The sequence below is a fragment of the Hippocampus comes genome, unplaced genomic scaffold (assembly GCF_001891065.2).
Source record: "Hippocampus comes isolate QL1 unplaced genomic scaffold, H_comes_QL1_v1.1 scaffold104, whole genome shotgun sequence".
NCBI lineage: Eukaryota > Metazoa > Chordata > Actinopteri > Syngnathiformes > Syngnathidae > Hippocampus > Hippocampus comes.
The window spans coordinates 3,128,888-3,148,558 of NW_017806072.1; the positions used below are offsets into that span (position 1 = coordinate 3,128,888).

At 42.4% G+C, this 19,671-nt stretch overlaps 1 protein-coding gene across 2 annotated transcripts; it reads right to left on the reverse strand.

The window, feature by feature from the left end:
• Nucleotides 1-559: 559 nt before the first annotated feature.
• Nucleotides 560-18,784, reverse strand: tmem86a (transmembrane protein 86A). 2 transcript variants are annotated; one of them, XM_019894172.1, is made up of 4 exons: nt 18,693-18,769; nt 16,849-16,963; nt 8,932-9,196; nt 560-5,636 (listed from the first exon to the last, which is right to left on the reverse strand). In XM_019894172.1, the coding sequence occupies exons 2-4, from the start codon at nt 16,867-16,869 to the stop codon at nt 5,209-5,211; spliced, it is 714 nt and encodes a 237-aa protein (XP_019749731.1). In that variant the 5' UTR covers nt 16,870-16,963; nt 18,693-18,769; the 3' UTR covers nt 560-5,208. The 2 variants fall into 2 exon arrangements, with proteins under 2 accessions (XP_019749731.1, XP_019749732.1); XM_019894173.1 differs by lacking the exon at nt 16,849-16,963 and having other exon boundaries at nt 18,578-18,784.
• Between the last annotated feature and the right edge of the window lie 887 nt (nt 18,785-19,671).

The window sequence follows — 19,671 nt, forward strand, 5'->3', positions numbered from 1 at the left end:
CTGTAAAAGTGAGTTCATATCTTGTAGAGGCTATCTCAGAGTCTTTAATTGAATATTTTAAAGCAGTTTGAATAGCAAACTAATGAAGCGCAGCAGTGTTATACAGCCAAGTCAATGGCTGCTGATTTCCCTTCATCTATTTTAGGTTTTCTGCTGATGTTTTTGAAAAAGGGCTAGTGCACAGACGCTTCTTTTTAGCAGAAGAAAGGAGCTCTTTGATGGGACGAACTTGGCAGTGAATGAATGACAGACATTTGCAGAAAAAAAGGCCAGTTTGTGTGTATTGAAAAAGCAAAAAGCGAGGGAAAAATCAAAGGGGTAAGAGGAGATTCATCGCAGTCTGTGGGGCCTTCCACAGGGTTCCCCACCACAGCCAGACAACAAAATGTAGCAATCACTGTAACAGATCAGTGTGTGCAGTTCCTTCCACCATAACTACACTAAAAGCTGCTGGGGGCCTGTTGACATAATAAACAGTTATAAATATGAGTTGGCATTTTGGATTCTGGCACTTTACCGCTGGCAGTATGAAACACTAAGAAAGAGACTTTTTTTTTTTAAGTTGCATTGCAATTGCATTTATTTCTCCAATAGATATTCACATTCATCGCAGTTTCACTACAGCAAAGGAACTATTTTGTCTATACGGTCTTGAAAGAAATAACAAATCACAAGTGAAAATCAAGGACAATAAGGGATAATAGACAGTATCATAGCGTAGAAATACAGGGACATTGTTTTTCCATTAAATAAAGTTAAATTATACATGGCCGTCTAAAGTGGGAAAGAGCATGCTTTCAGAAGAAGAGAACACTGATGGGTTGGAGAAATGCTTTCAAAACAAAAAATGCCTTGGTCTAAAAATCCTCACTTCCACATTGCTTTCTTGTGCTTCAACAATCATCGGTAAAACATTCTTTTCCTTTTCATGTCGTTGCTACAAGGGTTACATCATAATAGCAGCACAAACCGTGGATTCGTTCTAACATTTGATTGCATCATTTTTACATCAAGTGAAGCCAGCTGAGTTTTTAGTGAAAGTCAATTGATATCTTCTGGCTGGAAATGACACAAGAAAGTAGAACCTTTTCTTGTTAAAGTCGCCCAATCTTCAACAATTTTGACAAAATACACTTTTGACTTTACTCAAACTTTAAAAAGTGATTCTACAAGCCTCTCGCATAGCTACTTAAACAATGGATATGCATAAATTGCCATTATTTTTATTATTTGTGTCAAATATAAATAAAATAAAATATCTTAACACAGTAGCGTTGTCCTTTTCATCTCCAGCTCAAAGTGTTCAACAAGTACATGTAGCCAGCGTCATCATTTTTGTTTGAACCTCACCGCACGTTTTACCTTCAACGGGATGTTGGAAGTCTGTCAGTCTTACAATGAAAAACAAAAACAAAATAACACACAAACACAAGGTCTGCACTTCATCATTGAAGATGAGTGTTGACAGTGTGGATTCATTTCAGCCTACATTGTCATGCGCGTGTGGAAGATACAGAGTGATGTTCTGAAGGTCAGTGTGACCAAGAGACGGAAGAGGGTCGCAAAATGAAAAAAACAGGAGAGAAACGGCAAAGTGCACGTTGAAACCTCGATCTCTGTACTACACTAGCTACTGGCTCTGCATCCTTACGACAGTTGTGCACAGACCCAAAAGGCCTCCTCCGTCTCTCACAGGTTCTTTTTGTCCGCTTGCACAAAGTTCAGAACAATCGGACCAGTGACAGCCTGAGGTGACGGCCTTCCTAACTGTCGAACAGGCTGATGGACAGGGAGTATTCCACCACATTTAATTCCAGCTACATGATCATCAGTCTACGTCAACTTCCTTCCCATTTGGAAAGGCAGCAGGACACTAGCAGCACAGGAAAATGTCATCGCCTGAATAGAAGTGGAGTGGTTTGCTTTGGTTAATTGTGTCCAAGTCTAATCCAAACGGCAGTTTGGTAGGAATCAATAACTTGCAGTTTTATGATTCGATCCGCGGACGAGCAATTTCAGCGCACACGACTTTACTAGAGCGTGGGTTGCCGAAACAAAAATAACTAACGACTGTTCATCTTGTCTTACGCATTGAAGCCAAGAGGACGGGAGAAGACAAATCCTCATGCCGTTTTTTTTTGAACAAAGGGCAAAAGGGCCGCTTACATAAATTGCCCACAGATGAGTAAGAGCGCTTGACTCAATCTTCTTATTCCCGACATGGTTCGATCTGCAGCTCAAGACTAAACAAGGAGAAAAACGCATGGACGAGCAAGAATTCCAAGTGGGACGAAGCCACAATGCTGGGTGGACAGATTAAAAAGTCATGGCCACGCTGATGGAACTGACTGACAAAGCGATTACCGGCAACCATGCTGACAGGCCAAAAGCAGATTGAGGAACTATCCAGCGAAACAACAGCCACAAATATAGTCTTGACTTAGTTTTCCACTCCTGCTGATGACAGAAAAGTGAAAAACAAGCAAAATCATCACTATGCTCTCGCTGCAGATTCCTTCTGGTGGAATGGAAACAAGTGTGTGTAAACATTTCTTGCCCGCGTGTGGGTGATTAAGTCCATGGGTCATTGACCAAGAAGAAACCCCAAATCCAGGTCAGATTCTTTCCTATTCCAGTTTGTTTTGTATGCTACAGTACAAATCAGTTCTCTATCAAACGGACTAAGCACGGTACTACTTACTACTACCAGTGTAAATTTGTACGGACAGTGATTCTCTTTTTATTAAACATTACATCATTAGTGGTATTAATCATAATGTATGAGTTCTGAGGAGGCATTTGCAACAAATATAGTGGAAACTCCTAAGTTGAATGCCTCTGAAGGGATACAGTTTGGAATGGCGCCCATAAACACGCTGCTTCGCTGCCACAAAAGTTTAAAACCACTGTCATCATGCATAACGTCAAGAGAGACATCACTGTATCATGTGAGGCCTCGGTTTGATTTATTTATTTTGCGGGGGGGTTGTAGCAATGATTCCAAGATGGGTCAGTCTCAGTAAAATGTGTTCTATGTTTTTCACTCAATGAGTGGTGTGGTTCTTGTTGTATGTATGGCCCGTATTCTCTTGAAGTCTTCTTCAAATAGTGAATGGTGAGACCTGTACACCTGCCCTTTGAAGGTTGGCAGGGATGTCACTGACTGTTGTCTTTGGGCGTTTCTTCACAGCTCCCACAAGCTTTCCTTTGGCCGACCTGTTCGATGTCTGTTGCTCAGTACACCGGTAATTTTGTTATTCAAATCGCTGTCTTGGCAATGCCCAATGTTTGCGCAATAGCTTTGATCTACTTTTTCCCTCTTTTGTCAGCTTCAAAATGGTTTGCTTTTCTTCCGTAGAAACCTCTCTGGTCCCCATGTTTGCTTAACAGCAAATGCAGTTTTAATAGGCGAAGCCCAAAAGCCAAAAACATGCACTATCTAATGTTTAAGCAATCAATCTTGAAGGCAACACATGAGCAACTCGAAACACCAGTCACACAATTTTACTCACTTGAAAAGTGTGGGGCTTCAAACAGAAGAAGCTCTTTCCTGAGTTGTTTGCCATCTACATGTAAATACGATGAAATTAAAGATGGGATTCTGAACTATTGGTTCTTACTCATCTTTTGATCTGAAACGTGAAAGTCTTCAGTGTACAGAAACAAAGGAATTGAACTAGCCGTTCTAATACATTTGGGGAAAATATTATTTCATCTTCCTTGGCCTTAGTTTTGGGGAAATAGGTCGCGCCATTGTTTTTGTTTGTTTGTGCAACCTATACGAATGAGCTCCGTAGACTCGTAGGATCAAAGCGGAAAATTTCCTCCTAGGATGACAAGATGGGTGCCTTTTTGGTTGAAGAAAAGGCCTCTGAGAATCCAGATACAGTAGATGAACACACACACATTGCATTAAGAAAACACGTTCATTTTAGTCAATGTGACACAATTGCAGGCCATTAATAAAATAACTTTCCTTTCATAAAGCACAACGCCAAGATTTACAGCTCAGTGTTGCCTGTATCATACCTTTTAAGTAAAATGGACTCCACCCTAGACAGGTCATACGACTTATGATGATGACAACCATACACAAAATGATCACTGAGCTTAACCTGCTCAACAAAGGAACGCCACACAAAAGGGGATTGAGTTAAGAATCCTAATACGGCAAGACTGGGTGTGTTGCTGAGTTTTATAAGGGGAACGGAATGCAAAAATTAACAAGAGTATGTTGTATGTGTCCCAACTAGTCAAAACAATTTATTCTGATTAATATTGCATTACTTTACAAGGCTCACCCATTTTCTGGATTTGGTCACGTGACATTCACAATGCAAGCCTGAGGACAGTTGTGACGTCAATTTCAGTCGACAGCAGTGGGCGGTATAATGTGAAAATGGCAGCCCCTTGAAGCGGATGAAAACTGATGGATTAATTTGTTGAAGTTAATTAGGCTAGTTACAGGGCACATACAAAATATTCTTGCTAAGATAATTATTACCCTTAAAAAAAATAGCACCTTCAATTCTGGTAAAGACGAATCGGATAAGGTTTGGAGTCCAGTATGGGCAAGTCAGTAGGATATCCCTTTTTTAGACAGCTACAGCTACATCACAGTCGCCTTTGATCCGACTTTTGGGGATCACGTTGACCTGGTTACACAGATGTGGCAAAGTTACACATAAACTTACTGAAAAATTATAAAATGTCATAAATATTGAATTGCATTTCTGGACCAAGTCAAGTTGATTTTTAAGTGTCTTGAGTCTGGAGATGATGTATTGCTAAAGTACAGGTGAGGTATAGGACCTGAATAAAATAAATCCAGGACCTGTCCCCCCCAACACATTCCTTCAACGTCCGCAATGGCATGCTCCCCTTAAACCAAAGAAAATAGAACTAATACTTGATCGGGTATGTTACCTATACCGTGCACATATCCACGGTCATCAGGTAGCAGGAGGCATTCCATTCAGGGATCAGAGGAGGCAGGGAGGACTGCGGTTGGGAGAGGATGAAGGTAATACTACCACAGCATCATAGTGAGGAAGAGGTGTGAGACTATCAGACGAGACTGTGGGAGTCCAGTTGCCATGGCAACAGTGGAGCTGAGGGCTGAGGCCAGGTGATGTAGTCGTGAAATGTGTGTCCATGATCACGCGGGGAGCAGCTACCACCTTGCCGTCACATAGACAGAGAGGCCCCTCATATTCTCTTCCGCGCAACCTCCACATCCTGGCATTCCACGGCTGACAGAGCGATCAGCATCTGGGCAGCGTAGTAGGTCGCCATGATGATAGCACGCGAGTGGGGCACGGGGAAACAGAACTTGTTGACGGCTATCGTGAGGTCGGACACCATGAACAGGACAGCGCCCAGACAGGCTGACAGCTTGGTCCAGGTCCACAGGTCATTGGCTAACTGCAAGCCCGCAATGGCCCTCCAGCCCATGAAGCCAATCAGAGCGATGTAGACAGCCACCAAGTAGGTAAAAGGGCCTGAAAGGTAAGGGTAGAGAAGCATGTAGCTCACACTGGACACAGCTGTGATCACCAGGCCTGCGCGCACATTGATGGGCTTCATTCCAAAGGCAGATGAGTAGAGGATGTGGGTGATAGCAAACATCAGCAGACCTGTGAAATAATCAAAACATCAGTCTTAATGTAGACCTACAGAACTAGCCAACATAGTACAGGAATAGCTGGAGTGCACTGCATATACAATATATATGCGGAATTAAATCTGTCCATCGTGCGTAACATTCATTCATTCATTTTCCGAACCGCTTTATCCTCACTAGGGTCACGGGGGGTGCTGGAGCCTATCCCAGCTGTCTTCGGGCAGTAGGCGAACTGGTTGCCAGCCAATCGCAGGGCACACAGAGACGAACAACCATCCGCACTCACACTCACAGCGAGGGACAATTTGAAGTGTTCAATCAGCCTGCCATGCATGTTTTTGGAATGTGGGAGGAAAGTGGAGTACCCGGAGAAAACACACGCAAGCACGGGGAGAACATGCAAACTCCACACAGGAGTACTCTGTACTGTGAAGTCGACGCGCTAACACTCGCCCGGTGGCCGCCCTCGTACGTAACATTGCGTTTATAATTTCGGACAGCACGCTCTGTCCTCTGGGAGAGGCTAACACCAATTGCTGCAGCGTGCTGAAATGACCAAGACATTGGAAGGAGTATTTTCATCAATAATATAACATGACTCCTTCTTGTGACTAGCTCCATTTCAGGCCCAAGATCCTTCAGAAGATTGCATTATTGGATAGATATGATGCGACAAATGTTGCTTCTGACATTTCAAATAAAATGATTACGCGAGACGAAAAGATTGGTTTTCCTCATTGCCTAATTTTGCGATGTGTCTCCCGTTGGCCAAAGCAGCCACTGTCATCATGGACAACATTGCCAATTTGCACATGCCTTTCAGATGCTGTATTTCAAGATGCAAAATCAAACTTAGCAATTTGTCTTAGGTTTGACAAATCACATTGCCTGGGTAAATTATTCTATTTGCATTTACTCCTCCCAGATTGCACAGTTCAATTGCATAACAATTTTGCCCAGCATAATCACGGATGCGCCTGGTTCGTAGATCAGCTTACAGACCAAATGTCAGGTTGTATAGACCAGTATGTCATGGGCAGTGTGGCTTTGTTTTGCTGTCTGCAGTATGAACTCCCAACTTCAATCTTACCCTCTCTCAATTTGTAGCCAGGAACAATTAAATTGGCTTCCAGTAACTATTTGTTTCCTCATGTTGCTAATGTCCATTGAGCCAGAGTATAAAACTATAATTAAACTCCAAAGACATGCACTAAGCCCCATCATTCAAGTGGTAAGTGGTTCCGTTTTAGGAATAGTGGTGGTTGCATCAGCTACGTAAATATCAAGTGAAATGCCATGATACCAGATGAGTGTTAGTGGGTTTGGATTTTTCTTTTGAGAATTTTATTAAAGGACTCACAAATGTGTGCCCTTCTGTAGGGTCTACTACTATTTTAAATCGATTTCACCCATAGTTTATACATCTTATCCTGTTCCAAGGCATTTTATTTTCTTCCATTTCCAGCCCTGTTGTCAAACAGAAGTGACAATTCTCTGTTGACCATTCAACAGAACCCGAGTGTTTAGGTCCAACATCGATGAAAGAGTGCTAAAGGGCACAGGCTTGTTTGCTTTCACAACAATGAAAATGGAAAAATCAAGCAAAAAACACTGATCGGTGAAAATACCGCCTGGGGCAACAAAGGTACAGGTACAGTGTATTCCCAGGCTGTCACAATAACTTTTAGAGCTCTACTTCCCTCGACAGTGCATGTGCGCTCGGCATGAAAACTAGTCAATCTTGATTTTTGTGCCGGGGCAATCTAATTTACCGTGTTTGGGAATTTGGCAGACCGTGCTGCGCCATGATTGACGTTCCGGCGGATCAGGGGCCTTTTCTTTTCCACAGCCTCAGAGCGCCTGACTATTTGGTGACTGAAAGTAGACTAGACCTTTGACCAGCTCAGAGAATGTCTAAGTTCTAGGCAACAGGACACGAACGATCGAGGTGGAAGGGAGTCTCCAAGTGGCCACTTCACAGTGATCTGTGATCACCCTGGCCCATTTTACATGATCCACCCATAAAGGTCTGCTTGCAGTTCCACTCAAACCTTGCCTTTTTTGTTGTTTTTGTCTTTTGTTTTGTCACATGGTGTTGTTGTTACGTCTTGTGGACCTGATGTGGATTGTTTTCAGCATTTTTGGCCACGGCATTCGTCAAAGAAGAAGAATCTGTGCTTGGTGGTTGCGCCTTCTCGGCAGCACACGTGTACCAGCACTGATTTTTTGATTGGGAGGACTGTCGGCGCCATCTAACTGTCGTTGCTGGACAGCCCCGGGGTGCTTGTGGTTTTTGCGCCTGAAATAGGCAGCATTTTTCACAGCCCTGCTTTTTTCAGCGGAAAGGTCGATGCTGTTGGACTGTCTGCAGCTGGATGAGTGCATGGCTTGAGGAGCCAACGATGAGAAGAAAGGAGCGACAGCGCAGAGCGCCGATGCCTATGTGGAACTGGGAGTCGCGGCTTGGAATTGAAGTGGATTTACATGGGACAGGAGATGAGAGCCAATCTCTTTTTCGTTAATGGACGCTACAGCTTCTTGTTGGCTTTCAAACTTAGCTTGTAGCAGACGTGTGCACATTTTCAGCATGACGTCTTTGATCCACTGGTGAAAAGAACACTTTGATTCGCTCCTCTTTCATCTATAATTGCTTCAAACAACAAAGTGTATGTAGGATAAGTGGTTACGATTGCACGACTGTCTGTGTCTTATGTGTTGTGTTGTATTATTTTGTCATTGTATGTTAACTGTTCTTTTGATGGCGGCGCGGGCACCCACAGCGGCTCCTCTTGTTGTCTTGTTGTCTGGTTGAGAGGGAGGAAATTTCATCTGTGCTGTATACAGCAGATTTGACAATAAAGTTGTACTTGACTTGACTTCAGTGAGTCTAATTTTGCTTCCACAATGTCAAAGACTCAGCGCTGAACTTAAAGAGGATGAGGGGAGTTGCTTCCTTTGGCCAGTAAACAAGTCAGTTGTGTTCACCCCCACCATGCCGAAAACACCCCTTTCCACCTGTGCCTGTCTATAAACATACCAAAAGAGATAAGACTCAACTGAAGTGCTCAGTTAGACCACGCTTTGCACTAAACTTGTGTTGGGCATGAAAATAGGGCACTGAGAATACATCTCCAGCGACAACCCGATTCTTGCTATGATGACACTCAAGTAACGAACACAATTTCTGACCACTTCTGTTGGATTTCCCTGCTTTTTTAAGATAAAATTACAGCAATACATTGAAAACAGCGTTAAGGAGTCAAATTCATTGCCATCTGCGCAACTCAGCATGCAACATTTTTTCTCACCATGAACGAAGTAGCCTTGCTCCTGCCAGATGAGGAAAGCGTCACCGAGCGCAGAAAAGATAAGGCCGGCGAGGATCTTGCGGGCACTGGAGTGAGCCCCCAAGAAGCTGAAGCCATGCGCCAGCAGAAACACCCAGAGGCAGAAGATGGGCAGACATTTGATAAGTGCGCTAAACCAGGATGGACTTGAGGTTGGCAGCCAGAGGACGAAGTAAACACAGGTTGACTTGAAGAATGGCACCAACTTGGGGCCTTCACTCTTGACCTGAAAGCAGATTAAATATGTAGATTCACCATTAGAGTCTTAATGTGATGTTCTTGTCTCTGATTTTTATGATGTTCTTTGTCTCTATTATTTATTAATGTCCATCAAAATAATACAGGAAACAATGTCTAGACAACCGGTAGTTCAAAAGAGAGTACTTCTCATTATGTGCAAGAGTGGTTTGTGTGAGGACAAGAAAAGCCTGTCCTCCTTGTGGTCTCCAGACAGATATGCACATGATCGTGTATTAAAACGAAACAAGAAAAAGACTGCACATCTGAACATCTATGTCTATGGAATCGTATGACTCCCAATAACCTTCTCTCTTCCTCTTTTTGGACAAACCAGACATCTTGTTTTTCTTTCCTCTCGTCTTCCCACTACTTCTCCTATACTTGAGGCTCGTGCCCTTGAATACCCCTGACTATGCAAACAGTCCTGCTTGTTTCTGTTAAAATGCATGAGGCTCAAGTACATTGTGTTACACACCGGAAAAAAGAAATCAAAGCACTGTTTCCTAGCACCTCGAGAACCCACATCCACCCGCGGTTTCGTCCAAAGGCAGAAAGCGATGGGTGGTCCGTGTCGATGAAGGTTGTTGATTTCAGTGTGAAAGTTGAGAAAGATGAGATGAGTGGGAAGAAAGGAGGAAAGGGGGCCATAGAGCAGGGGAAAAACAAGGAGATATTGCAAGACCAGCAACTTCAAGTCCCTCTCCCAAACCATGCAGTGGGAGCATTGTGTGACAAAGCAAAAGCGACACTTTGCACCGCTCACAAAAGAATAAGTGGGGCAGAAGAGAGGAAGCAGGAGCATGCATGAGGAAGGGCTACTCTGAAGTAGGAGCAATTGGATTTAGCAAATGGTCAAGTGATGTGGATCAGAGTTTAGGAATAAAAGCCCCTTTCACGGTGCCCATTTATGTCGCCTTTTTCACTGCTTTTTTTTTTCCAGACTTGCGGTCCTGAGTGTAAATTACCGATGCGACATTGTGGGGTTAAACACTTAGACTGACAAAACACCACCAACCATGAGTGGGAAGTCTCACACTCAAAATTCATCTCCTGCCACAGTTGTCACTGACCCAGAAACCGGCAAAATCATTATTTGGAAGACAGTGGTATCGTCACTTACGAGCGCCCCAATTTACGAGTAGGGGTCAGAACCTTCTAACTTTGTATTTTGGTGAGAGTTAAACACACAAATATGAAATGAAAAAAACTCACAGGGAGCACGGAAAAGACACATTGAACAAACCGTGTGGTCAACCGCCCTACAAATCACAGAAACATTACATTGTGTTTGTGACCTTCTGCCTAACTGTTATTGGAAAAACATTTCATGTGTGCAAAATATATCATTAGGCGATTAAGAACATTTTTCGTTTTAAATAGAAACGCAAAGAACCACAAGAAAAAAGGAAATACGACAAGTGTTTGAGCTTGTGTGTGTGTGTGTGTGTGTGTGTGTGTGTGTGTGTGTGTGTGTGTGTGTGTGTGTGTGTGTGTGTGTGTGTGTGTGTGTGTGCGTGTGTGAGTGTGCAAAAAAGGTGGTGGTGGTGTTGTGTGTGTGTGTGTGTGTGTGTGTGTGTGTGTGTGTGTGGGTGGGTGTGAGTGTGCGCGCGCGCGAGCGTGCGTGTGCAGTGGATGAAGTCCACCCAAACATGCACACACCAGGATTAGATTAAGACCTAGAAATAGGATATGGAATGCACAATATTTTCTGATTTGCTTTACACTTAAAACTTGGAAATATGTGCAATAATAATCATAAAAAAGTTTATAATACTTTCAAAAAGTGAAACTTGTGTAATGCACACATCCATTCCATATAGACTGGTACATCTCAAGTGTTAATTCATTTCAATTTAGGTGATTATATTTGAAAACGAATTTTTAAAAAACGAATTCACTCTCTCAGGAAATTAGAATATTGTGAATCTTGTATGCGAGACATGCATTTCAGATGTTGTTGTGTGGTCCAAAGTCATGTTCTCTGAAGAAAGCAAATTTTGCATTTCCTTTGGAAACCAGGGTCCCAGAGTCTGGATGTAAGCGAGTGGAGTCATACAATCCACGTTGCTTGACGTCCAGGGTCAAACTTCCACAGTCAGTCATGAATTGGTGGCACCATGTCATCTGCTAGTGTTGGTCCTTTGTTGTTTTCCTGAAGTCCAAGGTCAACGCAGCCAGCCGGCTACCAGGAAATTTTAGAGCACTTCATGCTTCCTGCTTCTGATCACTTTCACGGAGATGCAGATTTGATTTTCCAACAGGACTTGGTGCCTGCACACAGTGCCAAAGCTATCAGGACCTGGTGTAAGGAAAGACCACGGTATTCCTAGTCTTGACTGACCAGCAAACTCGCCTGACCTTAACCCTGTAGAAAATGGGGTGTTGTGAAGAGGAAGATGCAATACGCCAGACCCAGCAATGCAGAAGAGCAACCTGGGCTCTCATAACACCTGAGCAGTGCCACACACTGATCGACACCATGCCATGTCGCATTGCTGCAGTAATTCAGGCAAAAGGAGCCCCAATGAAGTATTGAGTGCTGTACATGTACATACTCTTCATGTTTATACTTTTCCGTTGGCCAACATTTCTCAAACTCCTCTTTGTATAGTCTTAAGTATGAATCAGATTTTCTATTATTGGTTTTCAGATATAATCATCTAAATTAAAATGAATTTACACTTGAAATATATCAGCCTCTGTGGAATGAATGTAAGCATTGCACAAGTTTCACTTTTGGAGTAGTATTACTGAACTTAGTCAACTTTTTCATAATTTCTTGAGGAGCACCTGTATGTATCGCCTCTCTCACCAACAATCAACGATGGGTTTGCACCCCAAAATATTCTGGAAAGTAGTATTATATTGCTATAATTTTAGCTTTTTGTGCTGAGTTTATGATATTTTAGTATATTATTTGAGATGTATGCCAATCCTAATTCGTCCTTCCCACGAGGACACGTCTTGTACTTTCTGGCAGGAGAGACTAACAACAGACATCAGCCATGTGATGCTAAGCGTAGTGTACTATACTTACATTTTTTTGGCACGATTCAAATGTTCATGAATGAAAACTGTTCCTTATTAACAAGTAAAATGCTCGTAGTTTGAAAGACGTCCGTCGCGAAAGTAGCTGACATAGTGATCTACAGATGGTAACTTGTTCATAGTAACATCATGAAAGACTCAAATCATGCATTCTGGTGCAAAGACAAGGAACGGTTAATGCTAACAAGGCCCTAAAAGTGTGCTTGTGTGTTGCTACTCCCTTTGTCATTGACGCACACAGCCGAATAAAACTTCAAATCTTGTACCCAGTCTACCGACTGAGTCGCCACCACTGCTTCTCATCACCATGATGTCAATGCCCACACACAAGCCACATGAAGTGGAATGCTTGGATAACAAATACACAAAGGTGAACAAAAGTAATAAATGCTTAAGGCGCCTCCATTTTAGAGATTTTCCCCAACAATGAAAAGCTTTTGGGTCATTTCTACAGGTTGTCTGTGTATCGTTGGCATATACACGTGCTGCCCCAGCCAAAATACCCTGAGAAGGAAAATATTTTCCACTCTGGGAGCACATGCTTTGAAGCAGGCGCTACGGTCATGCACAGCCAACCTCACATACACAATAAATGGCTTGGTTGACTTGCTGCGCAAAATAAAGGGTGCCTTAAGGCCATATCAGTGCTCCGGAGAATGTGCCATTTCATCTGATCTTGGAAAGGGCTGTAACAGTTCAGGGACCACAAATTGGTGTCCGGCGGGCCGGATGTGGCTCAGGGGTCACCTTTTGAGTACCCCCGTTCTAGCACTACCTATACCTGAGCTAATTAACTGCACAAAGCAGTAATGGTTAACTTCTCAGAGATAACGGTAAAAATGCCCATCAAGAGGTTATTTATAGTCTTGGGAGCAAGCGACATACGCCAATGTCCTTCGCACTTGTGTGCTATTGTGTGTCCACATCAGCAGTTCTTGCGTCCTTCCTCTGCCAGTCAGATCGGTTTCGACCTGTCCTTCCTCCTCCACAACACCAGTGCTTTATTCCATCAACAAAGCACACTTCCCTTACATCTGCGTGTACATTTTGGGAGCTCAAGACGTCACCGACTGAATTGTTTAACGTCGTCAAAAAACAACTTTCCCCACTGATTTCTACATGTGGCACAATTTCAAAATATACAGCTACCAATCAAATGAGGTGGGTACAGTTGTCCTCTTAAGTTCAAATACACTGGCAGAATTGGGCAATTTGGAATATTGGCAATCATTTTAGCAAATCTGAATGAAAATTGACAAGCTCAATTTCTTTATTGTTATGTTTTGTTTAATGACTGTGCTATTCTGGAATACTTTATCATGTGGGTTGAATTGAATCCTGTGAAACAATAAAATGTTTTTGGCCCGATCACTCATGTTTTCTCTAAAGAATGGCACACATCTTACAAATTCGGCCAGGTTGTGTCAACGTTTGAACACCGCTGTATACTTGACACCGACTTTTAACGAGGAAGAACACTATCTGAACTCATGCAATCTTTCTCTGCTTTTAAGTTGTAATTCAACTTGCAAATCAGACAGTCTTTCTTATTAACTACATATCCCCATGAGTCACAGTATGAGGCCTGCTTGTGTGACATTAAGAAGAGGTGGGAAATGGATGACAACTGACCACAAAAGTATCATATATGGTGAATACATTAATTCATATTCAAGAGTGTTGGTGACAAGTGAAATACTGTAAGATTTGGCCCAATGCTGTAGAAAGGGAATTGAGTAACTTTGGTCTAATTTATGCTGTGTTATAAGTTTTTCTTCCTTTCTATTGTTTGTGTCGGGTAAAACCCACAAAACCGAATTAAGGCAGCACTGCATCAAGCATAAAAAGGCTCCATGCCTTGTAATAGAAACATGGAGAAGACCAACAGCAGCTCACAAAATAGAGACAATGCTTCAAACCAAGTCGTTACTGGGTCATTAATTGCATACATGGGCTAAGCGCCTTCAGTCTGGTTTATTATTGCTTCAGTTTATTATCATCTATGATGCCACTCCACAGTTAAGTTAGAGCTCAGCATCATATTCAAATGTCGTTGAGAAATGCAGCTGACTCCTCTCAGTCTGAGTGACGCTTCAACTTTGTCCGCGGGAATAGGCGTCAAGAATTCAGTGTATGCAGCACAAAATAATGACATCAATTCGGAGAAAAGTAAAAGTCATAGCTGCTAATAATCAAATAATAATAATTTTTATATGTTGTCACTATTTTCCTCTTTACTAAACAAAGGCTTGTCATGGGATGAACAGTAAACAAAAAATTAACGAAACAAAAAAAGGCAAACGCATGGGGAATAAATGAGAACATCCTTGAGCCACAAAGAACACAAAATAATAAAAGCAAATAGTACAGCGTTACATACACACAATGCATTTTCTGTGAATCCAATAACATTAGAGCATAGCAAGACAAATTGTGGTACAGTAGACACAAAACGTGAATACAGTGTCCTGAAAAGGTGTCACACTCGATCGGATTCATCATATACGAGGCATGGTTGCCAGCTAATTTCAACAATAAAACCCAGGTAACGCACTGAATGACATCCCTTAAGTAAGACATTCATTATTCAGTCTGACTCATGTTGCTCAAGTGTCAGAAACATGATACAGAGAAACAGAAACCACCTGTAAATGCCTGTATAAATAGAAATGTGTAACTTATGCATGGCCTTGGCAGACAAATGGCACATGAGTCATATCATAAAGTAATTCCCATGTAACATCACGTTACTTCCTGATGTGATATGTTAATTCAAAGTTGCTGACAATTTGAAATGCAGCTTTGGAAGCAAGCAAGACTGAGAAGAACATGCATGATTGTGAAGTAGGCTTGGGTAAGTCAAGCTATCATTCAATGCTGAGTTATGTAGGACCATGTGGGATGGTGTCAAAGTCCTCGAGGGCCACTATTCTGCATGTTTTAAATCCAACACACCTGGTTTAAATGATCAGGTCATCGGCAAGCTCTGTAGGTGTCTGATAACGATCTGATCGGTTGAATCGGGTGAACTGCGGAGGGGTGGGGGGGGGTTTCTAAAACCTGCAGGATAGTGGCCCTCGAGGCTCAGAGTTTGACACCTGTGGATCATAAGCCATCACAATATGGCTAACTTGTGAGGTGACACAAAACTTTGAACTCAGCAGTATTTTTAACTTGGTGTTAGTGGGGGTCTGTCTCTGCTGCAAACACTATCAGAAACACTTACCTACAGGTACATTTACAACCTAAATTCTAGTGATTGTTTCATGAAACTGCATTCATTTACTCCCTATTTTGTACTATTTATCTTGGCTGTATTGCTTCCAGAAACTGAACTGCTCCGAGGCGGTGTGTTACATTATGCTTCATATAGTTTTGATGGTTTCTATAACTGCAACCTGATACTGGCGGTATTAAGAGGTGGATTAAGTTAAGTTCCCACTGAAGGCCAAGGTACCAAATGCATGGCCAACAACCGCTTGTATACCTAGTTTACGTTTTTTAAAGAATGGTGCTTTGTAAATACAGAATATTGTGGTAAGTGATTGCCAGTACTTTTACTCTTGTGCTGTCTTGACATAAAGCGTTGTCCTTAGGTGAACTTGAGCCGGTGCCTCTATTTCAGACAGCGCATAACTCTATTTTCCATCTCATTGAAATCCTGGGGCTATGGCTGGGTCTAAATTAATTTAACAAATTCACACTGCCTGGGCAGCATCACCGTCGCTATGGGAACAAGTCTGCCTGGCACGCATTCCTTCACACAGGCTGCCCTCACAGTAATCACAGGCTTCACATGACGGTTTACTTGCAAGGGGCCAAGTTACGACACACCATCCATCCTATAATGGCCCCTGCAAAGGAACTGTAGCCTTTCATATCGCTGCTCATTTGGCGATGTTGGGGACAAGTTGAATTGAATTGGGTAAAATGATCATCTTCCCTCACTTGGGGCAACATGTTAAGGCATTAGTACGCTACGGCTACGCTATAGAAAACAAAACAATGCTCACTAGTCCGTACAGCTGCTGCATTATTAGACACAAAAACATAGTTACGTATGGCACAAACGTCATTGGAAGCGCAAGAAAGAAAACACACTCACAAACACAGACACACACAAAAGGTCGTCACGGGACTTTTTCCCTTTAGTTGGTGGCGGCCTTTGGATATTTGTAGAAATGGCTCGATTTTACACTTGCTGTTGGAACTTGCCAAATAGCGTTGACGCAAATATCGTTTAAAACAACACCGTTGTATGTCATCGTATACAAAAGGGAAACGACGAGATACACAACCTGGTTGATGTGCTGGAAGAATAATATTGTAACGATAAACTGTACCATAAACTGTTAATTACATTGTCCCCGAAAGAGATCACGTTGTGGCCTCGGACGGATCCATGTATGATATGGCATGGAGGGTGATGGCGCAAAAATACGTATGTTTTACCGGTGACTCGACAATGACAACACATACAAGCGTTGATAAGCATGCGGCGATCTGTTACGGGACGATTGTGCTAATCAAACTAGCAATCACCATCGACACCGATCGTTGTGTCAACGCTAGTTTGAACGTAGGACTCACCACAGTGACCGGGGAAACCATGTCGAGGACGTTAGTGGGGATGTTATGTCGGGAGATTTTGGTTATGTCCTCTTGTTTATGTTCTTCAGCGAGAGAGATGCCGATTGTTTTTGTCCTCTCAAGCTCTGTAGGTGTCTGATAACGATCTGATCGGTTGAATCGGGTGAACTGCGGAGGGGTGGGGGGGGGTTTCTAAAACCTGCAGGATAGTGGCCCTCGAGGCTCAGAGTTTGACACCTGTGGATCATAAGCCATCACAATATGGCTAACTTGTGAGGTGACACAAAACTTTGAACTCAGCAGTATTTTTAACTTGGTGTTAGTGGGGGTCTGTCTCTGCTGCAAACACTATCAGAAACACTTACCTACAGGTACATTTACAACCTAAATTCTAGTGATTGTTTCATGAAACTGCATTCATTTACTCCCTATTTTGTACTATTTATCTTGGCTGTATTGCTTCCAGAAACTGAACTGCTCCGAGGCGGTGTGTTACATTATGCTTCATATAGTTTTGATGGTTTCTATAACTGCAACCTGATACTGGCGGTATTAAGAGGTGGATTAAGTTAAGTTCCCACTGAAGGCCAAGGTACCAAATGCATGGCCAACAACCGCTTGTATACCTAGTTTACGTTTTTTAAAGAATGGTGCTTTGTAAATACAGAATATTGTGGTAAGTGATTGCCAGTACTTTTACTCTTGTGCTGTCTTGACATAAAGCGTTGTCCTTAGGTGAACTTGAGCCGGTGCCTCTATTTCAGACAGCGCATAACTCTATTTTCCATCTCATTGAAATCCTGGGGCTATGGCTGGGTCTAAATTAATTTAACAAATTCACACTGCCTGGGCAGCATCACCGTCGCTATGGGAACAAGTCTGCCTGGCACGCATTCCTTCACACAGGCTGCCCTCACAGTAATCACAGGCTTCACATGACGGTTTACTTGCAAGGGGCCAAGTTACGACACACCATCCATCCTATAATGGCCCCTGCAAAGGAACTGTAGCCTTTCATATCGCTGCTCATTTGGCGATGTTGGGGACAAGTTGAATTGAATTGGGTAAAATGATCATCTTCCCTCACTTGGGGCAACATGTTAAGGCATTAGTACGCTACGGCTACGCTATAGAAAACAAAACAATGCTCACTAGTCCGTACAGCTGCTGCATTATTAGACACAAAAACATAGTTACGTATGGCACAAACGTCATTGGAAGCGCAAGAAAGAAAACACACTCACAAACACAGACACACACAAAAGGTCGTCACGGGACTTTTTCCCTTTAGTTGGTGGCGGCCTTTGGATATTTGTAGAAATGGCTCGATTTTACACTTGCTGTTGGAACTTGCCAAATAGCGTTGACGCAAATATCGTTTAAAACAACACCGTTGTATGTCATCGTATACAAAAGGGAAACGACGAGATACACAACCTGGTTGATGTGCTGGAAGAATAATATTGTAACGATAAACTGTACCATAAACTGTTAATTACATTGTCCCCGAAAGAGATCACGTTGTGGCCTCGGACGGATCCATGTATGATATGGCATGGAGGGTGATGGCGCAAAAATACGTATGTTTTACCGGTGACTCGACAATGACAACACATACAAGCGTTGATAAGCATGCGGCGATCTGTTACGGGACGATTGTGCTAATCAAACTAGCAATCACCATCGACACCGATCGTTGTGTCAACGCTAGTTTGAACGTAGGACTCACCACAGTGACCGGGGAAACCATGTCGAGGACGTTAGTGGGGATGTTATGTCGGGAGATTTTGGTTATGTCCTCTTGTTTATGTTCTTCAGCGAGAGAGATGCCGATTGTTTTTGTCCTCTCTCCCAGGGGCAGGCAGACATCCTAGGAGGTGAGCGGCTTGTCTCTGTTGACCAATAGCAGGGGACGCTGTACTCTTAGTAGGCGGGATAAATGTAAGTGACGCCTAGATGGGAAGGACCAATCTCATGTTTACATCTGGGAGCAGATGGCCTTTTATTTACAATCGACGGAGTACTTGAGCTTGATGGCTGCATTCGTCTGCAGTATCTATTGATTTCGTCATTATTGTCTCGTAAATATTACCCCGATATCAACGTGCTACTCTATTTAATATGTGTCAGTAAAAAAATAATTATAAAAACGGCAAATCTCAGTATTCTAATCAACACAATATGATATGTCGAGGCTCTTATAACACACCAATACTTTAACACAGCGCAGTATTCCATGCATTTGCTGATATACATAAAAATGTACGTTAAAATGGAACATGTCATGAATGACACAGTTAGCATAATGTGTTGCATATACTTATGTTTTATTAGAATCTGCTAGTCAAATAGTTTCAGATGAGAGACTATTCAAAAATATGAAACTCGTCAAGTTGTACACGTATCAATATAGTATTAAATAAAATACACTTAATACGTTCAGCTGTACGGTATGACGTTTGAATGGGGAATAGCATAATAGTGCCACTAGAGGGAGACATCGAAACTCAACTTTGTTTCTAGGGAACTTTGACCATTGTGAGGATGAGAGAATCAGATACTGGAGTTATGGATTTAAAAGCACTTTGTCATTAAGTAATTCAACCCTTTGCAAGGGTATAGGAAAATAAATTCAGATAGGTGCATCAATCTATTTTCTTTACCGGGGTAAACACACACTCACACAGTCACAGTAACTAATAAACACATTCATCTTATTGTATCACTACATTAAATAAATCGCTTATCTTCCCAAATGAAATAAATAAATAAATAATGTTAAGAAGCTCAGTAGCTATCTTCATATAATTATCTATAGATTTC

Coding starts and splice junctions, on each gene's coding strand:
- tmem86a (XM_019894173.1), bottom strand. CDS start 18,598: ATGGTTTCCCCGGTCACTGTG. Junction 9,197..18,577: donor TGGTTTCCCCGGTCACTGTG/GTGAGTCCTACG, acceptor ATCTGCTTTCAG/GTCAAGAGTGAAGGCCCCAA. Junction 5,637..8,931: donor GCAAGGCTACTTCGTTCATG/GTGAGAAAAAAT, acceptor ATTATTTCACAG/GTCTGCTGATGTTTGCTATC.